Raw genomic sequence first — 19,886 nt, 5'->3', positions numbered from 1 at the left:
AAACAGTCCAGATGTCCAACAAGGGACCAATTAATCATGATATGTTGGGGCCCCTGGGTGGCTCAGTTGGTTGAGCTTTGGACTCTTGATTTTGGCTCAGGTCATGATCTCAGGGTCATGGGATTGAGCCCTGTGTTGGGCTCTGTGCTGAGCGTGGAGTTCACTTGAGATTCTCTCTTTTCTGTTTCCCTCAGCCCCTCCCCCACCTCTCTATCTCCCTCTCTCGTTCAATAAATAAATAAAATCTTTTTAAAAATAAAAAAATAGGGGCACCTGGGTGGCACAACGGTTAAGCGTCTGCCTTCAGCTCAGGGCGTGATCCCGGCGTTATGGGATCGAGCCCCACATCAGGCTCCTCTGCTAGGAGCCTGCTTCTTCCTCTCCCACTCCCCCTGCTTGTGTTCCCTCTCTCGCTGGCTGTCTCTATCTCTGTCAAATGAATAAATAAAATCTTAAAATAAATAAAAATAAAAAAATAAATCATGATCCATCTACCCGGTGGAATTCCATGCATCTAGTCAAAAGATTTTGTAGAAAAATATGTAATGGCATTGAAAAATGTTCACAACAAAAGAAAAACAGTCAGGCTAATAGTTTGTACATAATGACCTCATTTATTTTTTTTAAAGATTTTATTTTTTTATTTATTTGAGAGAAACAGAGTGAGAGAGAGCATGAGAGCAGGTTGTGGGACAGATGGAGAAGCAGACTCCCCACTGAGCAGGGAGCTGATGTGGGACTTGATCGTGGGACTCCAGGATCATGACCTGAGCCAAAGGCAGCTGCTTAACTGACTGAGCCACCCAGGCGCCCCATAATGACCTCATTTAAAAAAAAAATACCATATATTTTTAAATGTTTCTACATAGAGGAAGAAAAACGGAAAGAAAATACACCAAATTATTAACCAGTTATCTCTAGGTAGTATAATCGTCAGGGGAGGGCTTTTAATTTTCTTCTTTTTTATAAGTAGATTTGCTGAAATGGGTATTATCACTTTGTCAAAAGAAGAAAAACTAAAACAAATTATTAAAAGTAATAACTGCAACCTACCAATGTATACTCCTTCTGTTAATCACATAGATAGAAATCATTTTTTCTTTAAAAGTTATGCTTTGGATACCTTGTGATAATCTAAATTTAATTAGCCTCTTTTAATTTGTACAGTGAATCCTATATATACAGTATAATTAATTTTCTTCTTTTATGTATACACCCCCTTCCCATTTTTAGTTCATGGGCCCCTACATCTGCCTTAATTCTTCCATATTTGGGATTCCAGAGAACCACCTTATTTTTTCCCCGTGGCCCAGTATCTTTTGCCTTTGAATTTTTAATCTTCCCGGCCCATGGTCCGTTTTGAAAAGTCTGCAATCGATTTCTCCATTAGGTGGCAATATTGTTCTTAAAAAAGAAATCACACCGCGGCCCACTAGACTACGCGCTAGTTAATGCACTTCGATTCAGAATGTATACCTATACTTCCAAGAGCTATTTTGAGAGTTCCTAAAAAGTTACGGTTCTTGAGTCAGTCTTCAGCATTTTCACATAAAAAATTCTTTTTGATATTCCTTTTAGAAAAGTTTTAAGCTTTTCTGAGGAATTATTGACAGTGAAGTAGTTCCAGAGTATATTATGATGATTTGATACACATATGCATTATGAAAGGATTTCTCCCATCTAGTTAGTAGAAGACTTGATAGTCCTTCAATTACATTTTTAATGAAAAGACCTACTCAGCATTTAACAAAGATTTATTAAGCATTACTGCGTGTCTTGTATTTCAATGAATACAAAGGAACGATACTGTTCATGCCTCAAAGACTGTAATCTCGGAGAGATAAGACAAATGAGAAATATGTCAAGGTAGAATGGGCTACGGAGTATAAAAGAGATACAAAATGCTATGAAAACCCACAAAGAAAATTACTTTTTTTGCTAATAATCTTTTTATGTTTTCCCTTTTTTCCAGCTTTATGAGGTAAATTGATACATAACATTGTATAAATCTAAGATGTCCAGTGTGTTGATCTGACACACTTCTATATTGCAAAATGATTACCACTATAGAATTAGCTAACACCTTCATACTGTCACCTAACTGCCATTTCTTTTTTGTGGTAGGAACATTTAAGAACTACTTTCTTGGGGCGCCTGGGTGGCACAGCGGTTAAGCGTCTGCCTTTGGCTCAGGGCGTGATCCCAGAGTCCTGGGATCGAGCCCCACATCAGGCTCTTTCGCTATGAGCCTGCTTCTTCCTCTCCCACTCCCCCTGCTTGTGTTCCCTCTCTCACTGGCTGTCTCTATCTCTGTCAAATAAATAAATAAAATCTTAAAAAAAAAAAAAAGAACTACTTTCTTAGCGACTTCCAAGTGTATAATACAGGATTAGTAGCTATAATCACCATGCTGTACATTAGATTCCCCAGAATTTGTCAATCTTAGAATTGGAAGTTTGTATCCTTTGACCAGTATCTCCTTATAACCCTCTCCCTACCAGCCGGGTAACTCTAATCTACTCTGTTTCTCTGAGTTCAGCTATACATATAAGTGATATCATAAAGTATTTATCTTTCTGATTAATTTCACTTAACACCCTCAAGTTTCATCCAAGAGATCATAAATGGAAGGAAGAAAATTATTACTTTTTTTTTTTTAAAGAAAGTTAATACTTTTAAACATGACTCTCGGGGACCACCTTATAGAGAACATGCATTTGAGCTGTGCCTTTGAAGGGTAGGTTAAGATTTTAATGGATAAAGATCTATTGGAAGTATATTCCAGATAAAAGAAACGGTGTGAACTAAGTAAAAATGGCAGAAAGGACTTCAGAGATGAGTAAATATCCAGTTTAGGTGGGTTAAAGGGGGTGCACATGGGAAGGTGTAGTAAAAGTTGAAAATAGGTGTTGCAAAGGAGGTGTAAGGTTGTGACTTTCACACAACGCATCTGGACAATACTGGGTTTTACAATAGAGAAATACTAAAGAAGATTCTTCAGGGAGGTGATCAGAACATTCCTGCATCAATACATACTTTGGACTGTGGTGGTGTGGTGGTTTTAAAATACAGCCACAGGGGCGCCTGGGTGGCACAGCGGTTAAGCATCTGCCTTTGGCTCAGGGCGTGATCCCGGCGTTATGGGATCGAGCCCCACATCAGGCTCTTCCGCTATGAGTCTGCTTCTTCCTCTCCCACTCCCCCTGCTTGTGTTCTCTCTCTCGCTGGCTGTCTCTATCTCTGTCGAATGAATAAATAAAATCTTGAAAGAAAAAAAAATCCACAACTTCTATGATTTCCAAGGCTAGGTCAAGAGAGGGATAGCTTCTGTCTGGCTTTCTTTGGGATTACTTGCTTTAGGTAAACTCACTGACCAAATTGTGAGGATGCTCAGGGCCCCTTTGTAGGCCCCCATGGGAAGATGTTGAGGCCACCTAGTAATTACTGGCCCCAACCTGACAGCATGTGAGTTGGCGCCTGGGAACCCATCTTCAAGCTCTAATCAAGCCTCCAGATGACTGAAGCCCTGGCTAATATCTTGATTGCAACTTCATGAAGGGCCCTGAACCAGAACTTCCCGATTAAACTGCTCCCAAATTTCTGACCCATGGAAATTGTGCTTTTAACAAATGTTTATTATGGTTTTAAGCTCTAGATTTGGCAGTCATTCTTTCTGCAGTAACAGGTTACTAAAGCAGGCGTAGAAATAGAGGGAGCAGGACTAGTGGTACTGGACTGGGATTCAGTTCACCAGGCTTCTGCTGCCAGCTCTACAACTTACCATGAAAGTCACTTAACATCTTTTTGTCTATTTTCTTATCTGTAGAATGGCTTAAATAGGCCCTAAATTTTCTTCCAGTTCTATGATTCTATGAATTCCATGAAAGGATTTAGTTTTAGATGGTTGCCTTATATCACTCATTTAGCAAGTTGTTGTTGTTGTTGTTATTTAAGAGGCCCCCTGTCCAGCCTGGAGCCCAAGCGCTTGAACTCACAATCCTGAGATCAAGACCTGGCAGAGATCAAGAATGAGATGCTTAACTACTGAGCCATCCAGGCACTCTGCAAGTTTTATTATTATTATTTTTTTAAAGATTTTATTTATTGATTTGACAGAGAGACAGCCAGCGAGAGAGGGAACACAAGCAGGGGGAGTGGGAGAGGAAGAAGTAGGCTCCCAGCAGAGAAGACCGATGCGGGGCTCGATCCCAGAATGCTGGGACCACGCCCTGAGCCAAAGGCAGACACTTAACGACTGTGCCATCCAGGCGCCCCCTGCAAGTTTTATTATTAAGTACTAATCTAGAAACTAGTGAGGAGTGACAAGGACATACACAAATAGATGATTTGGCTCCTTTTATTCTCCTCTGTTTATAAAATTAAAGAACAACATAAATATAAAATAACTAGAGAAGACAGTTATACAACTGCTATTTTAAGGACTTTAAAGTTCTGGAAACTCGGGGTGCCTGGGTGGCTCAGTCGGTTAAATGTCTGCCTTTGGCTCAGGTCATGATCCCAGGATCCTGGGATTGAGTTCCGAATCAAGCTCCCTGCTCAGGAGGGAGCCTGCTTCTCCCTCTCCCACTGCTGCTCCCCCTGCTTGTACTCTCTCTCTGTCAAATAAATAAATAAAATCTTAAAAAAAAAAAAAAAAGGGTCTGGAAACTCATAGGAGGAGAGAGTTCCTCTGAAAATACTTCAAAGGAGCTTGTATAATGGTGAGGTACAGAAATTAAGAACAATGTTAGGGGCACCTGGGTGCCTCAGTCAGTTAAGTATCTTGCCTTTGGCTCAGGTCATGATCTTGCAGGTCCTGGGATTGAGGCTCGAGTCAGGCTTCCTGCTCAGCAAGCAGGGAGTCTGCTTCTCTCTCTCTCTACCTCTGCCCCTCCACTCCCCCCCCCACTCATCTCTCTCTCTCTCAAATAAATTTAAAAAATCTCTAAAAAAAGAAATTAAGAACAATTTTAAAGCAACAGTTATAAGAGCAGTTGTAAAGGAACAAGTTATCAAGTTCATAAACAAAGCCTAACGGGAAGGTTTCGGAATAACTTTGCAATTAAGATTGAGTTGAAACACATTCCTCCAGTCTAAGAAAGTGTCTTCCCATTTCCTACCTTGCCTAAAATGTGCCAACTCATCCCTTTAATTAGAGCTTTTAAGAGTATTCTACTAAGATTTTTATTTATATTTTTATAAGATTTTATTTATTTATTTGTCAGAGAGAGAGAGAGCACAAAAGCAGGGGGAGCAACAGGCAGAGGGAGAAGCAGGCTCCCCGCTGAGCAAGGAGCGTGGGACCCTGGGATCATGACCTGAGCAGAAGGCAGACACTTAACCGACTGAGCCACCCAGGCATCCCTCTACTAAGATTTTTAAAGCTATATAATTAAAACAAAAAGTAAACGCCAATAACTACTATGCTACTACTCTCACCTGGGATTAGTAGGAATGAATGTGCTAAGTATTTTATACACATTACATTATTTAATCCACATAACCTCTCTAAGAGGAGGCAGGTGATATTACAGCCACATTTTACAAGTGAAGAATCTGAGACTTGAAAGAAAATGGACTCTCCAAAGCCATACAGCTATCAGCTGCAGAACCAGGACATGAAGTCCATAATTTCAAACACTGCACTATCTTATCTGACTTGTTCACTTCTCATATACCCTTTTGACTTGGTGAATAGCTAAAAGATAAACAGAAATAAAATGCAGGAACTCTGGTTTCCCATCAAAGCTTGTTCTTGTTAAACAGGGCTCTGGGCAGCCCAAGGAGGGCTTGAGAGGCATTGCATGCTTGGAGAACACCATGCCCAAGACTGAGAGGCACTAAAGGGGATGGTGGAAGGGCCTTAAATAATATTAATGGCTATAATTATAATTTTAGCAGTAGTAATAATAGCAGCAGGATCAGCAACAGGTAATATTTACCACACAGTGCTGTGCATTTAAAACAGATTATTTCATTTAGTCTTCACAATGACCCTTTGAAGTTGATACCATTATTTGCACCTCCATGTGTTAGATGAGGAAATTTAACAAGATACCCTAGTAGTAAAAACAGTATACTCTAGCAGTCTGACTTCAGAGCACCAACTTTTAGCCCCTGCACTACATGAAATATGGTTATCTTAGGCGGTAGTACTACTACTATTACTAGTAATAGCAGCAATGTTCAGCTGCACACTGGAGCAGGCTCATACCAGGAATTTTGCTAGCATGTTGTTAGTGTTAGTAGCCTGAAATTGGCCATAATAAAAGTATTCATACTAAGGAAATCAGCAAATGCTACAAATCAGGACTTTTCTCCACAAAGAGCTACATGCCACTATAAATATAATTTCCACTTATAATGACATACACTATTTTAAGCACTTTAAATATATGAACTCGTTCAGTCCTTACAACAACCCTATGAGCCCACGAGTAACCCTTATTATCTCATTTTACAGATTAGGCAACCAAGTCACAAGACTGCCCAAAGGCACAAAGCTGATTTCAGCTACTATCCCCAGCATAAATGTGCCATTTATTACATTAGTATTAATGCAATAAAACTATATTCTGAGCTGAGGACATGGAAAGTAAGAGAAAAAGCATAGCGAGGTCAGAGAAACTTTCAAAAAGTACTCAGTTTTCCTCGCCCTGCCCACCCTTACCCAGAGAGCCTTCTAAAATGTTCTAAAATCATCCTTCATCAGTCTAAACCTATTTTCCTTTAGGACTTTGCCGCTTTGCCCCTAATGTTTCCTAAGAACTGTAATTTCTTTCTTTTTTTTTCTTTCTCTTTCCCTTTCTTTCTTTCTTTCTTTCAATATTTTGTTTATTTACTTGAGAGAGAGAGAGAGCATGAGCAGCAGGGAGAAGGAGAAGCAGACTCCCCAATGAGAAGAGAGTCCGCCTTGGGGTTTGATCCCAGATCCTGGGATCATGACTTGAGCCGAAGGCAAAGGCTTAACTGACTGAGCCACCCAGGCACCCCTGTAATTTGTTTCTTATTGAAGTCACCCCAAAGGTTTAATTGCTGATAAGTGTGGAAGGGTGTGTTGGCTAAGATTTGGTGAAGTCACAAAAAAAATCAATGCTTAGAAAAGTCTTAGAAATAAGACTTTCACCCAGTGCTACACTCATTTTGTCTTCCACTTTCTCTCAAATAATCTCTAAAATGTCAAAGGCAGTCCTTTACCATCTCACAGGAGTAAATGTCTATGAAAGCTTTTGCACACGTAAGTACAGTACCGTGATATTCACTTTATTTTGGCACTGGAACTGAACGTGCAGTATTTCCAACGTATGCTTGTAGTTAATTCTAATCACCTTTATTTAAAGAAATAAAGAAACTTACATCATCTAATTCTTTCTCCACTTGGATTTTTCTCTTCTGGAATTGTTTTATTGTTTTCAGCTCTGTCTGCATCATGCCAATTTCTCTGGCTTTTTGATGGAACTGTCCCTCCAGCTCATTTATTTGCACAGTATACTTCTGTTCCTGTATGCAAAAAGCAGGTAAATGAGTTAGGAAAAGAACAGAAGCCCCACAGAGTTGTGTTCCCTTTGAAGCTTTAGGCCATTTGTCTATCTTCTTTGAAGAACTGTTCCCTTTTTATTTTTGCATAAAGTTTTACTTTTTGTTAGAAGATACCAAGTGCCTTGAATAGGGAAAAAAAATTCTAAAATGAGCTGATCTTATAAAGAAAATGCAGATAATTATTAAAAAGAGGTATGAGAAGACTAAACAAATCTTTAATTTGTAAGAGAGAAAAAAAAATCCCTAACCCTAAATTAAAGTTTGTGAGCTAAGAAATAAAGGAAGGGCCAATATTGTTAATAAATCAAGAAAGAAGGAGAAGTTGGGAAAAAAGAGGAAGGAAGGGAAGAGGGAGGAAGAGAAGGCTGAGGATGAGGAGGAAGAGTAGAAAAGGAAGAAAAGAAGAGAAGAGAAAAAAAGAAGGGAGGACGTGGAGGAAGAAAGGGCCAATGACACAATTTTTTAAATGAATGAAATATCAAAAAGAAATGCAAATGACCCTCCAACATGAAAAAATGCTCAACCTAGCTCATAATAAGGGTAATGCAAATTAAAATACACTGGAATACACTTTCTCACCTATCATGTTGACAAAAATCAATTTTGACAAATGTACTCTGGCATATTGTGAAGACATGGATAGGAGTTAGATTTCTCAGAATACAACATATTTGACAGACTTAACTTTGGAGCCACATAAATATTTTACATAATTATATAATTACATAATTTTAGATGCACTATTTAGTTTTTTTAAAAGCAAATTCTAAAAATCAAAACCAAAATGTGTTCTTGAGTTGGTGGCATAACCTCACAGGAATTATTTCAAATGGTAATGTAATTTGATCACAGATCCCTATTGGGATATATCCCAAGGGGGAAAAGCACCCCCTAAAATCTTAAAACCGTTTCCACTAATCTAGGTTAGTGGTAATATCGGTATTAGTATTTGGTGACTGTTGATGTATTGAGGTTTGAAGCAACTACTCAATTATGCCAATATCATTAAGAAGAGTATTTTTGGAGAAGTTTCCCCCTTTGGGGGGCAGGGTAGCTCATAACCTTGGGGGTAGCAGCTCTAACAGCAACATTGATTATTAGGGATGGCAGCAGCTGCAGCAGGACCTGCAACAGCCCAGAGGTTTTTCCGGAGCTTCTCAGACCTTCTGATCGATGAGAACCCCCAGGCAGCATTAGAGAAGCTGACTAAGATTTTGGAACAGAAACCAGATTATTATTGTTACAGAACTTATTGTCATGTTCTTCTTGGGAATTACTGTGACGCTGTTGCTGATGCAAAGAAATCTCTTGAACTTAATCCAAATAATTTCCCTGCTATGCTGAGGAAAGGGATATGTGAATACCATGAAAAACACTATGCTGCGGTTCTAGGAACTTTTCTAGGAGGACAGGAATTAGATAGTGTAGATCCTGCTTTCACCGTCTGGACTAAAACATGTCAAGAAGCTCAGACTGGGGGGCGCCTGGGTGGCACAGCGGTTAAGCGTCTGCCTTCGGCTCAGGGCGTGATCCCGGCGTTATGGGATCGAGCCCCACATCAGGCTCCTCCGCTATGAGCCTGCTTCTTCCTCTCCCACTCCCCCTGCTTGTGTTCCCTCTCTCGCTGGCTGTCTCTATCTCTGTCGAATAAATAAATAAAAAATCTTTAAAAAAAAAAAAAAAAAAAGAAGCTCAGACTGGATCACAAACCGAGGTGTCTGCATCCCAGAGGACTCATCAGTCAAAAATCAAGTATGACTTGTATCAAACAGAATCTCAAGTAATCATTAAACTTGTGATCAAGAATGTTCAAATCAGGGGCGCCTGGGTGGCACAGCGGTTGAGTGTCTGCCTTCGGCTCAGGGCGTGATCCCGGCGTTATGGGATCGAGCCCCACATCGGGCTCTCCACTATGAGCCTGCTTCTTCCTCTCCCACTCCCCCTGCTTGTGTTCCCTCTCTCGCTGGCTGTCTCTATCTCTGTCGAATAAATAAATAAAATCTTTTAAAAAAAAAAAAGAATGTTCAAATCAAGAATGTTCAGAAGAATAATGGAAATGTGGAATTTTCAGAAAAAGAGTTGTCTGCTTTGGTGAAACTTCCCTCTGGAGAGGATTACAATTTCAAACTGAGACTTCTTCATCCTATAATACCAGAACAGAGCACATTTAGAGTACTTTCAACAAAAATTGAAATTAAAATGAAATCAAGACAGAGGCTGTAAGACGGGAAAAGGTAAAGGGGCAAGGAGATGTGCCTAAACCAAAACAGTTCACAGCAGACATAAGGAATTTATATCCATCATCATCTCATTATGCAAGAAATTGGGATAAATTGGTCAGTGAGATCAAAGAAGAAAAAATGAGAAGTTGGAGGGAGATGCAGCTTTAAATAAATTATTTCAGCAGATCTATTCAGATGGTTCTGATGATATGAAACGTGCCATGATCAAATCATTTACAGAGTCTGGTGGTACAGTTTTGAATACCAACTGGTCTGATGTAGGTAAAAGGAAAGTTGAAATCCATCCTCCTGATGATATGGAATAGAAAAAGTACTAAATAAATTAATTTGCTATCACTATATTGCAAAAAACCCCCCAAAAACGGGACCTTTGGTGAGGGAGAAAGGAGACTCAGATCAAGTAATAAACCCTGTACTCCTGCATCTGAATTTAAAATATTGGTATGGGCTCATTACATAATCTTTTAAAAATATATATTTCCTGCCTCTGTCCACTGAAAGGCCATAGAAAGAATGACAAACTCAGTAGCACCACTACTACCAGACCATTTTCTACAAAAACATAATTTTACGTTATTTTTGAGCTGCTGTACAATCCAGTGTGTGAGCTTTAAGGTCGCTGAGCTACTCAGAGGACATACTCACTTACTCTTACTGTGTCTTAAATATCTGAACTTAAAAACCTGACCACCCAGCAAGTAAAAGTATTAGTATACCTAGATACTCACCAACATTTCCTTCTCCTCTTGGGCTTTTTCCTTTGTTTCATTCAATTGTTGTTTCAGTTGTTCAATCTGTAGAAGTTGGAAAAACAGAGTCAGGAAGGTAAAGAAATTGCTCGGTATCTTACCTTTATTAAGTAGCCTAGTTTTTGCATGATATTGAAACCTATAGAGTTGGAGAGGTAGAGTAAGGTGGAAAGAAGAGAAAAGGGGACATATTCTATGCCCTTAACCTGCTATTGCTAGTTCTAAAACCTGGCTATCATCAGAGTTCCTGGGTAACTATTTTTTTTTTTTTTGTGGTAAAAAACACATTATATTTACCATCTGAACCACTTTTTAAGTATACAGCTCATTTCAACACATGCCCTTTCCAAAGTCTTTCACCCAGTTACCCCATCCCCCCACCCCCCTCTCCTCCAGCAACCCTCAGTTTGTTTCCTGAGATTAAGAGTCCCTATGGTTTGTCTCCCTCTCTGGGTTCATCTTGTTTCATTTTTCCTCCCTTCCCCTATGATCCTCTGCCTTGTTTCTTAAATTCCACATATCTGTGAGATCATATAATTGTCTTTCTCTGATTGACTTATTTCACTTAACATAATACCCTCTAGTTCCATCCACGTTATATATATACATATATATGTATGTGTGTGTATATATATATGTATATATATATACACACACATATGTATATATATATATATATATGTATACACACACACACACATACACATACCACATCTTCTTTATCCATTCATCCATTCTTTATCCATTCATGTCGATGGGACATCTGAGCTCTTTCCATAGTTTGGCTATTGTGGACATTGCTGCTATAAACATTGGGGTGCAGGTGCCCCTTTGGATTACTACATTTGTATCTTTGGGCTAAACACCCAACAGTGCAATTGCTGGGTTGCAGGGTAGCTCTATTTTCAACTTTTTGAGGAACCTCCATACTGTTTTCCAGAGCGGCTACACCAGCTTGCATTCTTACCAACAGTGTGGGAGGGTTGCCCTTTCTCCGCATCCTTGCCAACATCTGTCGTTTCCTGACTTGTTAATTTTAGCCATCCTGACTAGTGTTAGGTGGTATCTCATTGTGGCTTTGATTTGTATTTCCCTGACGGCGAGTGATGTGGAGCACTTTTTCATGTGTCTGTTGGCCATTTGGGTGTTTTCTTTGCAGAAATATCTGTTCATGTCTTCTGCCCATTTCTTGATTGGATTATTTGTTCTTCGGGTGTTGAGTTTCATAAGTTCTTTATAGATTTTGGATACTAGCCCTTTATCTGATATGCCATTTGCAAATACCTTCTCCCATTATGTTGGTTGTCTTTTGGTTTTGTCGACTGTTTCCTTTGCTGTGCAAAAACTTTTTATCTTGATTAAGTCCCAATAGTTCATTTTTGCCTTTGCTTCCCTTCCCTTTGGAGACATGTCTAGCAAGAAGTTGCTGTGGCCAACGTTGAAGAGGTTGCTGCCTGTGTTCTCCTCTAGGATTTTGATGGATTCCTGTCTCACATTTAGGTCTTTCATCCATTTTGAGTCTATTTTTGTGTATGGTTTAAGGAAATGGTCCAGTTTCATTCTTCTGCATATGGCTGTCCAATTTTTCCAACACCATTTGTTGAAGAGACTGTCTTTTTTCCATTGGATATTCTTTCCTGCTTTGTTGAAGACTAGTTAGTTGACCATAGAGTTGAGGGTCCATTTCTGGGTTCTCTATTCTGTTCCATTAATCCATGTGTCTGTTTTTGTGCCAGTATCTAACTCCCCCAGTCTTTGAAAATTTAATAATTTACTAAATTCTACTGTAAGGAAAGGCTCTTCCTTCTCCCTTATTTATTAATGTATGTTTTATTAGCAATATGCACTCATGGACTTATTTTATTCAATGGATTATAATGTTTTACTGTCATCATTTATTTTGATTGTTTCAGATTTGGCCAGTGGGAGCCCCTTCAAGCTAGTAGTACCTGTGCACCCCCCCTTTTTTTTAGATTTTTTTTATTTTTTTTGGGGGGGAAACCTGGGTGGCTCAGTTGGTTAAGCGCCTGCCTTTGGCTCAGGTCATGATCCCAGGGTCCTGGGATTGAGCCCTACACTGGGCTCCTTGCTCAGCGGAGAGAGTCTGCTTCTCCCTCTGCCTGCCGCTCTCACTGCTTGTGCTCTCTCTCTCTCCCTCTCTCTCTGACAAATAAATAAATAAAATATTTAAAGATTTTATTTTTAAGTAATCTCTACACCCAACATGGGGGATCAAACTCACAACCCTGAGATCAAGAGTCAAGCCAGCCAGTTACCCTGACTTTTAATTTTCTAACTTTTTTTTAATGATTTTATTTATTTGACAGAGAAAGGGGGAGAGAACACAAGTGGGGGGTGTGGCAGGCAGAGGGAGAGGGAGAAGCAGGCTCCTTGCTGAGCAGGGACGCCCCCCCCCCCATGTGGGGCTCAATCCGAGGACCCTGGGATCATGACCTGACCCAAAGGCAGACACTTAACTCACTGAGCCACCCAGGTACCCCTCTTACTTATTTTCTTCCTTTTTTTTTTTTTTTAAAGATTTTATTTATTTATTTGACAGAGAGAGACAGCAAGAGAGGGAACACAAGCAAGGGGAGTGGGAGAGGGAGAAGCAGGCTTCCTGCCAAGCAGGGAGCCTGATGCAGGGCTCGATCCCAGGACCCTGGGATCATGACCTGAGCCAAAGGCAGACGCTTAACGGCTGAGCCATCCAGGCACCCCTCTTACTTAATTTCTTGCACAGATATTCCAGGCTTATCTTTTACTTTCCCTGATCTGGTCTTGGAATCAATCATTTGTCCGAGGATGCTAGTATGTTTTAGTAGGAAACCTGAGTAGCTTTTTAAACTAACAACTCTTTGACATGGTTATAGGATCAGAACATACATAAGTGAAATATTGTTAAAATTAGACTAGTTTAAGGAAAACCTAAAAATTCTAAGATATAAATTGTGACAGTTCTAAGTCATATAGGACAGGTGTGAAATATATAGGACAGGTGTGAAATATGAGATTTTGTGATTGAACAAAGCCTTAAATACAAAAATACACTCTTAAGGAAAATCTAATTTTGTTCAAGATATGTTTTCAAAACATATTCCATTTCTAATATTTCTATAATTAACATGAAATAAGACTATAAACAGTTCAGATAGAGCTTAATGATACATTTCTAGGATATAGCAGAATAAGTGACAAAACTATAGGAAAGCTAGTTAAACAGGATATATTGAATCTACTTTACTTCTTCCTTCCAATATAGTCTTTGTTTTTAATAGGCATCTGCGATTGTGAGAAAATTATGTTATTTGCTATAGCCAGATGCTGACCTCTGATACCCAAAGGCAGATGAAAATCAGGAAATACAAGTGACACTGATAAGTCAACACAATCAGCTAATGCGGGCCACAAAGCTTCTATGTGATGAACTTGGAAAATTAGTTGACCTAAAAGCTTACTTTAGAATAATACTTTATAGAAGACAATTTTAATAATGCCTACTATTGAAAGAGTAATTTTTTAAAATGGAAGTTGCCTAGGAAAAAAGGTAAAAAAAAAATAACAGTAATGCAAAAAAATTAATAAAATTCACAAAATCAAGACAAATGTTCAGTTGTCTGATTTTTATGTTATCATCTTGAACTTAGTTTTGATTGGTATTAACTCTTTCAAAGGATCAGTACACTCCACAACCCATTCATTCATGCATGCAAAAATATTTTAATCAGTGGCTACTATGTGCCATGCCTGTGCTAGGTGCTGGAAATGTAGCACTGAACAACAATAAAAAAAGCCCCAAAATTCTTTACTTCTGTGAGGTTTCATTCGAATCAGGAAAAGCGACAACAAACAAATATATAAGTAATATTTATGCAGCTCAGAGAGGCAGATGGGAAAGAGAAGAATTTGGAGTTGTACCTAAATTCCACTTTAACACCCACTAGCTGTGTGACTTTGGGTCACACAGCTATAAATTGATATCTGTCCTTTCTGGAAGTCAATTATCTATAAAATGGGAATGACAATACTGTAACTACATGGGGTTATTAAAAGTCCTTAATGAGATAAGAGAGGTATAAAGTATCTAGCATAGTGCTTGGTACAAAATATGGTCTCCAAAATATTAGTTCCCTTCCCTTTTTCTTCTAGATCTAAAATAATAGTTTCACTCTCCACACTTAAATAAAGGGTACAGAAAGATAAATTCAAGACTCAACTAGCCAAAAAAAGGAGATTCAACTTGCTGGGTTCACGATCATGTGATCATGGATTATCAGTAATTGCTTTATAAATCATTAAAAGTATTTATCAATATCAAAAAACAGGTCAGGAGCACCTGGGTGGAGTGTCAGGACTCTTGATTTCAGCTCAGGTCATGATCTTGGGGTTGTGAGATGGAGCCCTGTGTCTGGGCTCTGCACTCAGCGGGGAGTCTGCTTGAGATTCTCTCTCCTTCGCAATCTGCCCTTCCCCACTGCCTGTGTGAGTACTCCTTCTCTCTCTCTCTCTCAAATAAATAAATCTTTAAAAAAATATATAGTTCATATACCATGCTCTTCTTAAAATAAAACGGATCATAATGTTCCCTTATGACCATCAATCATTGTTTCAGACAAGAAAACAATGGGACAAGGGCTGAAAACAAAAGAGCCAATTCTAACAGTAAAGCCATTCAGAAATAACATCCTGCTTCAAGTATGACAGTTATTGAGGCTCGGGAGGTTTCTACCTACCTACCATATTATCTTTCTCCTGATCCTGCTTCTTCAGGTAACTTAATACAGACATTGTGTCTTTCTCCATTTTATACTGCTGTTTCTTTAAGTCCTCATTACTTTTTGCCAGTCTCCGGGAAGAATCCCGATACTCAATCCTAGAGAGTTCTGTGACTTCCAGCCTGGCCTCCCAAAGGGAGGCATTGGCCTTGGCTTTGTCCACTGCAGATTCATCAGCTTTTATTATCTTCCTGCATGGAAAGAGGACATTGACAGCATATAACTATTTCTCTACTATATTAGAATAATACCTTTCTTTTTATTACTATTTGTTTTGGTTGGCATGCTTGGCACATATAAGCAAATATTGTTGAATGAATGAGTTAATAAGAAATACGTATTTATAATAAGGGAGTTAAGTGGGAGACTCTTCTTGGAAGAGGGGAACTTTGGAGCATAACTCCAAAGGACTGGAAAAACAAGAGGAAAGGCGTAAGTCAAATTCATTTCATAAATCTTTCACATCTTTTCATTTATTTCTTTTTCTCATATTTGAACTGTCATTTCTATTCCTACTCACTCAGTTTTAGACCTTGGTTCTCACTCTTGCAAATCCATTACCTTGGTTCCCCTTCTGCATGATAACACATTCATAGTGTAACTGTAAGTCCATCGTTCTGTAATCTTCCATGTATTCCAACCCCAGTTTTGGTTTTGTTTTAGGTTGTTTTTGGCGGGGATTTTCTGGCTAGACCCTGGACAAAAGATCAAGTCACTAGGACAAGTTAAGTTAAATGGTTTATCAGCTGGTGCCACAATGGACCAGGCTTCAAGGATGGCTGACCATAATCATTTATACAGAGGTAAAAAGAAAATTTAAAAATAATAATGATAAAGCATGGCTTCAAAGATTAAAGGGATAAGAAGAGAGTTTTTCAAAATTAAGGTTTATTGTATGAGGATTAACAAAACAATGCCCTTTAAATATGGTAGGCACTGAATGCATAAATATTTAGATAATAAGTAAGACTTTATCTGTATTTGAACTCTAAATATTTTCACACATAGATATGTATGGATCTTTCTAAATTATCACCCTCCATCCCCAACAACTCCTGGTTCTCCATCCCTTTCCCTCTGTTCTCTTCAAATTAAGGCCAACCTCACCTCCAACCCTCTAGCTTGTTACAGCTTTAACCTTCCTTTCCAGCACGATTTAGGCAGTAGTGATAGGCTGCCTTGCTATAATCATCCAATTACTCCCTGAAGGTATCAGGTCTAAGCTGCTCAGAACAGCTGATGCAGCTAGGATTTCTCATAAAATAACCACTAATACCACTGTAAAAACAAAGCAAGGTTTCTCAAACTATGAGTCATGGAAAATCCAAGGAATACAAGGTCTGTTACCCTTAGTGGTCCTCATTGTTGATAATGTACTGTAGACGCACAGTCAAAAATAGAAAACATATGCTAGTGAGTTCCAAGAATGTGATAAGCCCTTGGCACTTTAAAAAAGTGCAAGACTGGGGCAGTTGGGTAAGCGTCTAACCTCAGCTCAGGTCATGATCTCACTTTGGCTGAGGTCATGATCTCGGGCTCCGTGCTCATTTGGGTCTGCTCAAGGATTCTCTCTCTCCCTCTGCCCCTCACCCTGCTCATGCTCTCTCCTTCTCAAATAAATATTTTTTAAAAAGTGCTAAACTATGCAATTATGTAAAAAAGGAAGAAAAATTACACTGCTGAAGAATACTTATATTAATACATGGGGGAGAGCTACAAATAAATATGTACACTGGGCTATCATTTTATAAAGAAGAAAAACAATATCCCCAAATGATAGTAGTGGTTACCTTTGGATGTTGGGATTACAGGTATTTTTGTTTTCTGCTTTGACTTTCCACGTGTCCTAAACTTTCTGTACTGAGCATGTATTACTCTCTTAAACAAGTTTACTTTATGAACTACAAGTTTGGGGGATTCCCTTCTGGTCTTATATATAGTGATTGATGCTGGACACCATGTATGATTCCAACAAACTACTAGAGTCACCCAACAGATTAGTGGTAATTTAACAGCAACTCCAAGCCTGCAAACAGTTAGTGCTAGAGCAACGCCTACTTCAGGGCTTTTGGTTTTTGGTTTTTTTTTTTTTAAGATTTTATTTATTTGTCAGAGAGAGAGACAGCAAGAGAGGGAACACAAGCAGGGGGAGTGGGAGAGGGAGAAGCAGGCTTCCCCCTGAGCAGGGAGCCCAATGCGGGGCTCGATCCCAGAACCCTGGGATCACGACCTGAGCCGAAGGCAGACGCTTAACGACTGAGCCACTGAGGCGCCCCTACTTTAGGGGTTCTGACCAGCTTGGGGAAACAATTACCCAATTTGTTCAAATCTTTTAGGTTTTCCTTTGAACCAAAAGGAATCCTTCAAAAGGCCCAAGGAACTACTTCTTCAATCACCCAGAGATTGTCTAGATGTTCAAGATATTCTCAACTACAACACAGAGAACTCTCAGGCTAGGGGGAAAAAAGGAAAGAACCCAGAGCATATTTCCTGAGGGAAAAAAGAGAAGATTCAACTTGAAGCAGACACAGACACCTTAATTTATTTAACAAATAATAAGCATCCAGGCTCTGCCAGATGCTGAAGATATGGTGAATAATGTTAGTGCTTATTCTAGAGAAGCTTATAGTCTTGAGCAGGGGTTTCCAACCCTGGCACTACTGACACCCTGAGCCAAATGATTGTTTGGAGTTTGGGGGGGGGGGGGTCCTGTGCATTGCAGATGTTTAACAGTATCCTTGGTCTCTACCCACTACATGCCAGTAGTACACATCCCCTGATAAGAAACAAAAATGTCTCTAGATAGTACCAAATGTCCCTGGGAGCCAAAATCGCCCCCAGTTGAGAACCATCGGTCTAGAGCAGCACTGTCCAACAGAACTTTTTTTGTGTGGTGATGGAAAGTTACTATAGTATCTAGGCTGTCCAATACAGTAACCGGTAGCCACATATGCCTATTGAGCATATGAAATGTGGCTAATACAACAGAAGATCCGATTTTCAAATTTTAATGTAATAGCCACACATGGCTGGTCACTGCCGTATTGGACAGCGCTGGTCTAGAGGACCTTCAATATACCAAGAAATGTTATCCTGACCTTCTGATCTTCACTCCTAGTGTCAGAACTCTTCCTCCTCATTACCAATTCTGTGGTTTTTTCACTAGCCCCTATTTCATTTAGTCCTGTATCTTATTCTTTGGGAACTTACCTGCCTCCATCGTTAATGCATTACACATAGGCAGGGGCTGTGTCTAAACTATTCAGGGTCCCAAATCTCACACTCCATTGGTTAGGTCGGAGCAGTACGGTTTCGCATGCATTTTGGAAATTTTTGAACAATGAGGCTGTCCTTTTCAGAAGCCAGGAGAGCAAAAGGAGGGCAGCTAGCCAGCAGGCCAGCCCCAGCGTCCCGCGGGTTCTCAGCCCCGAGTCCCCGGAGGGTAGGCCCAGAGAGAGGGGACCCCAGAGTGGTTTCTCCTTACTTCTTGTCTTTGTCTTTGCCTTTGTCTTTGCCTTTGCCTTTACTCTTGCCTTTCTTTTTGTCCTTTCCCTTAGAAGGCATCCTGGCTTCACCAGGGGCCCCACTGTAGTCGACGTTTCTCCACCGCCGCCCGGGCCCGGCTCCGTTTCTAAGGAAACCAGCACGCCCAGCGGATAACGTTCTGTCCCGGCCGTTGCCCGGGCGCGCGCGGAGAGCGCACGCGCCCGTGACGTAGCCCCGACGCCGCCGCCGCTGCAAGGGGCCCGGTCCCCGGGCCTGGCACGGGGGCGGGGCGGAGATCGCGCCCAGGGCGCAGGGCTGAGGGCGGCGGGCGGCCGCGCCGGGGAGGCGCGCGCGCGCGGTGAGTGTGCGGGCAGCGGGGACGCGGCTGGGCAGGCTGGCGGGCGGGGGTTCGAAACAGGCCCGCCAGGGGCGGCAGCGTCCGGCAGGCCGGGCGTTTCCGGCGGCGCGACAGTCGGTGCACCCTAGCCTCAGGAGGCTTGCTTCCCTGGGGGTCCGTCCGCCCCGCCGCGGGCGTCTGAGCGCCACCCCGCTCCGGCTTTGCAGCGTTTCCCCCGTTGCCGGGGGGGCCACCCCTTGCCTCACGCGGCAGCCAGCGTGGCCGAGGCCGCCCTGCTCCGCCTCGTCCTCTCCCGAAGCTGCCCTGACTCTTTTGGTTTCCTTCTCTCTCTCCTAGCTCCTAACTCTGGCTAATTCTGTAAGGGATGGCGCATTCAGCGGACTTGCCACGCCAAACCTTTTTTGGGGAGGCCGTGGAGGACTTTTCCGAGGGCGGTGGTTGGGAGTGAGGCTGGCAGCCTCCTCCGGGCAGCGCGTGCCGGCGTCCGAGGAAAGTGCTGTCAGCTGGGGTCGGAGAGGCTCAGACGAGGAGAAAAGTGTTGTCACCTGGGGTGGGAAAGGCGGCGGGGCCACGAGAAGAGCTCTGGGCTCAGGCCCTCGGCTCCTCCTGTCCCGTGTGTCCGACGCTGCCCGCCCAGAACGGCCCCAGATTCCCATTTGCTGATACCTGACTCGTCTGCAGCCCCCTTTTCTGCAAGTTGCATACAGTTGGAACTTCGGCCTTTTGGTGTTTGGTT

General features: G+C 41.1%; 1 protein-coding gene and 1 pseudogene across 6 annotated transcripts in view; one reads left to right on the top strand and one right to left on the bottom strand.

The window, feature by feature from the left end:
• Positions 1–19,018, bottom strand: part of BBOF1 (basal body orientation factor 1) — a 51,735-nt gene extending 32,717 nt beyond the window's left edge. For 2 of the 6 annotated variants that reach the window (XM_087856127.1, XM_045807832.2), the window contains exons 1-4: positions 18,791–19,010; positions 15,269–15,497; positions 10,511–10,576; positions 7,357–7,500 (exon numbers count right to left, since the gene is read on the bottom strand). In XM_087856127.1, the coding sequence (XP_087712253.1) occupies positions 7,357–7,500; positions 10,511–10,576; positions 15,269–15,497; positions 18,791–18,870 (519 nt within the window). In that variant the 5' untranslated portion in view covers positions 18,871–19,010. The other 4 variants (XM_087856125.1, XM_045807831.2, XM_045807833.2 and 1 more) reach the window with 4 other exon arrangements.
• LOC123798999 (protein SGT1 homolog) lies at positions 8,386–10,099 on the top strand (annotated as a pseudogene).
• Positions 19,019–19,886: the final 868 nt, after the last annotated feature.

Source organism: Ursus americanus, chromosome 26, assembly GCF_024610735.1.
Source record: "Ursus americanus isolate L20-20 chromosome 26, mUrsAme1.1.p, whole genome shotgun sequence".
Taxonomy (NCBI): Eukaryota; Metazoa; Chordata; class Mammalia; order Carnivora; family Ursidae; genus Ursus; species Ursus americanus.
The sequence above is the reverse complement of the archived record's forward strand: the minus strand, read 5'-3'. Positions and strand labels throughout refer to the sequence as shown.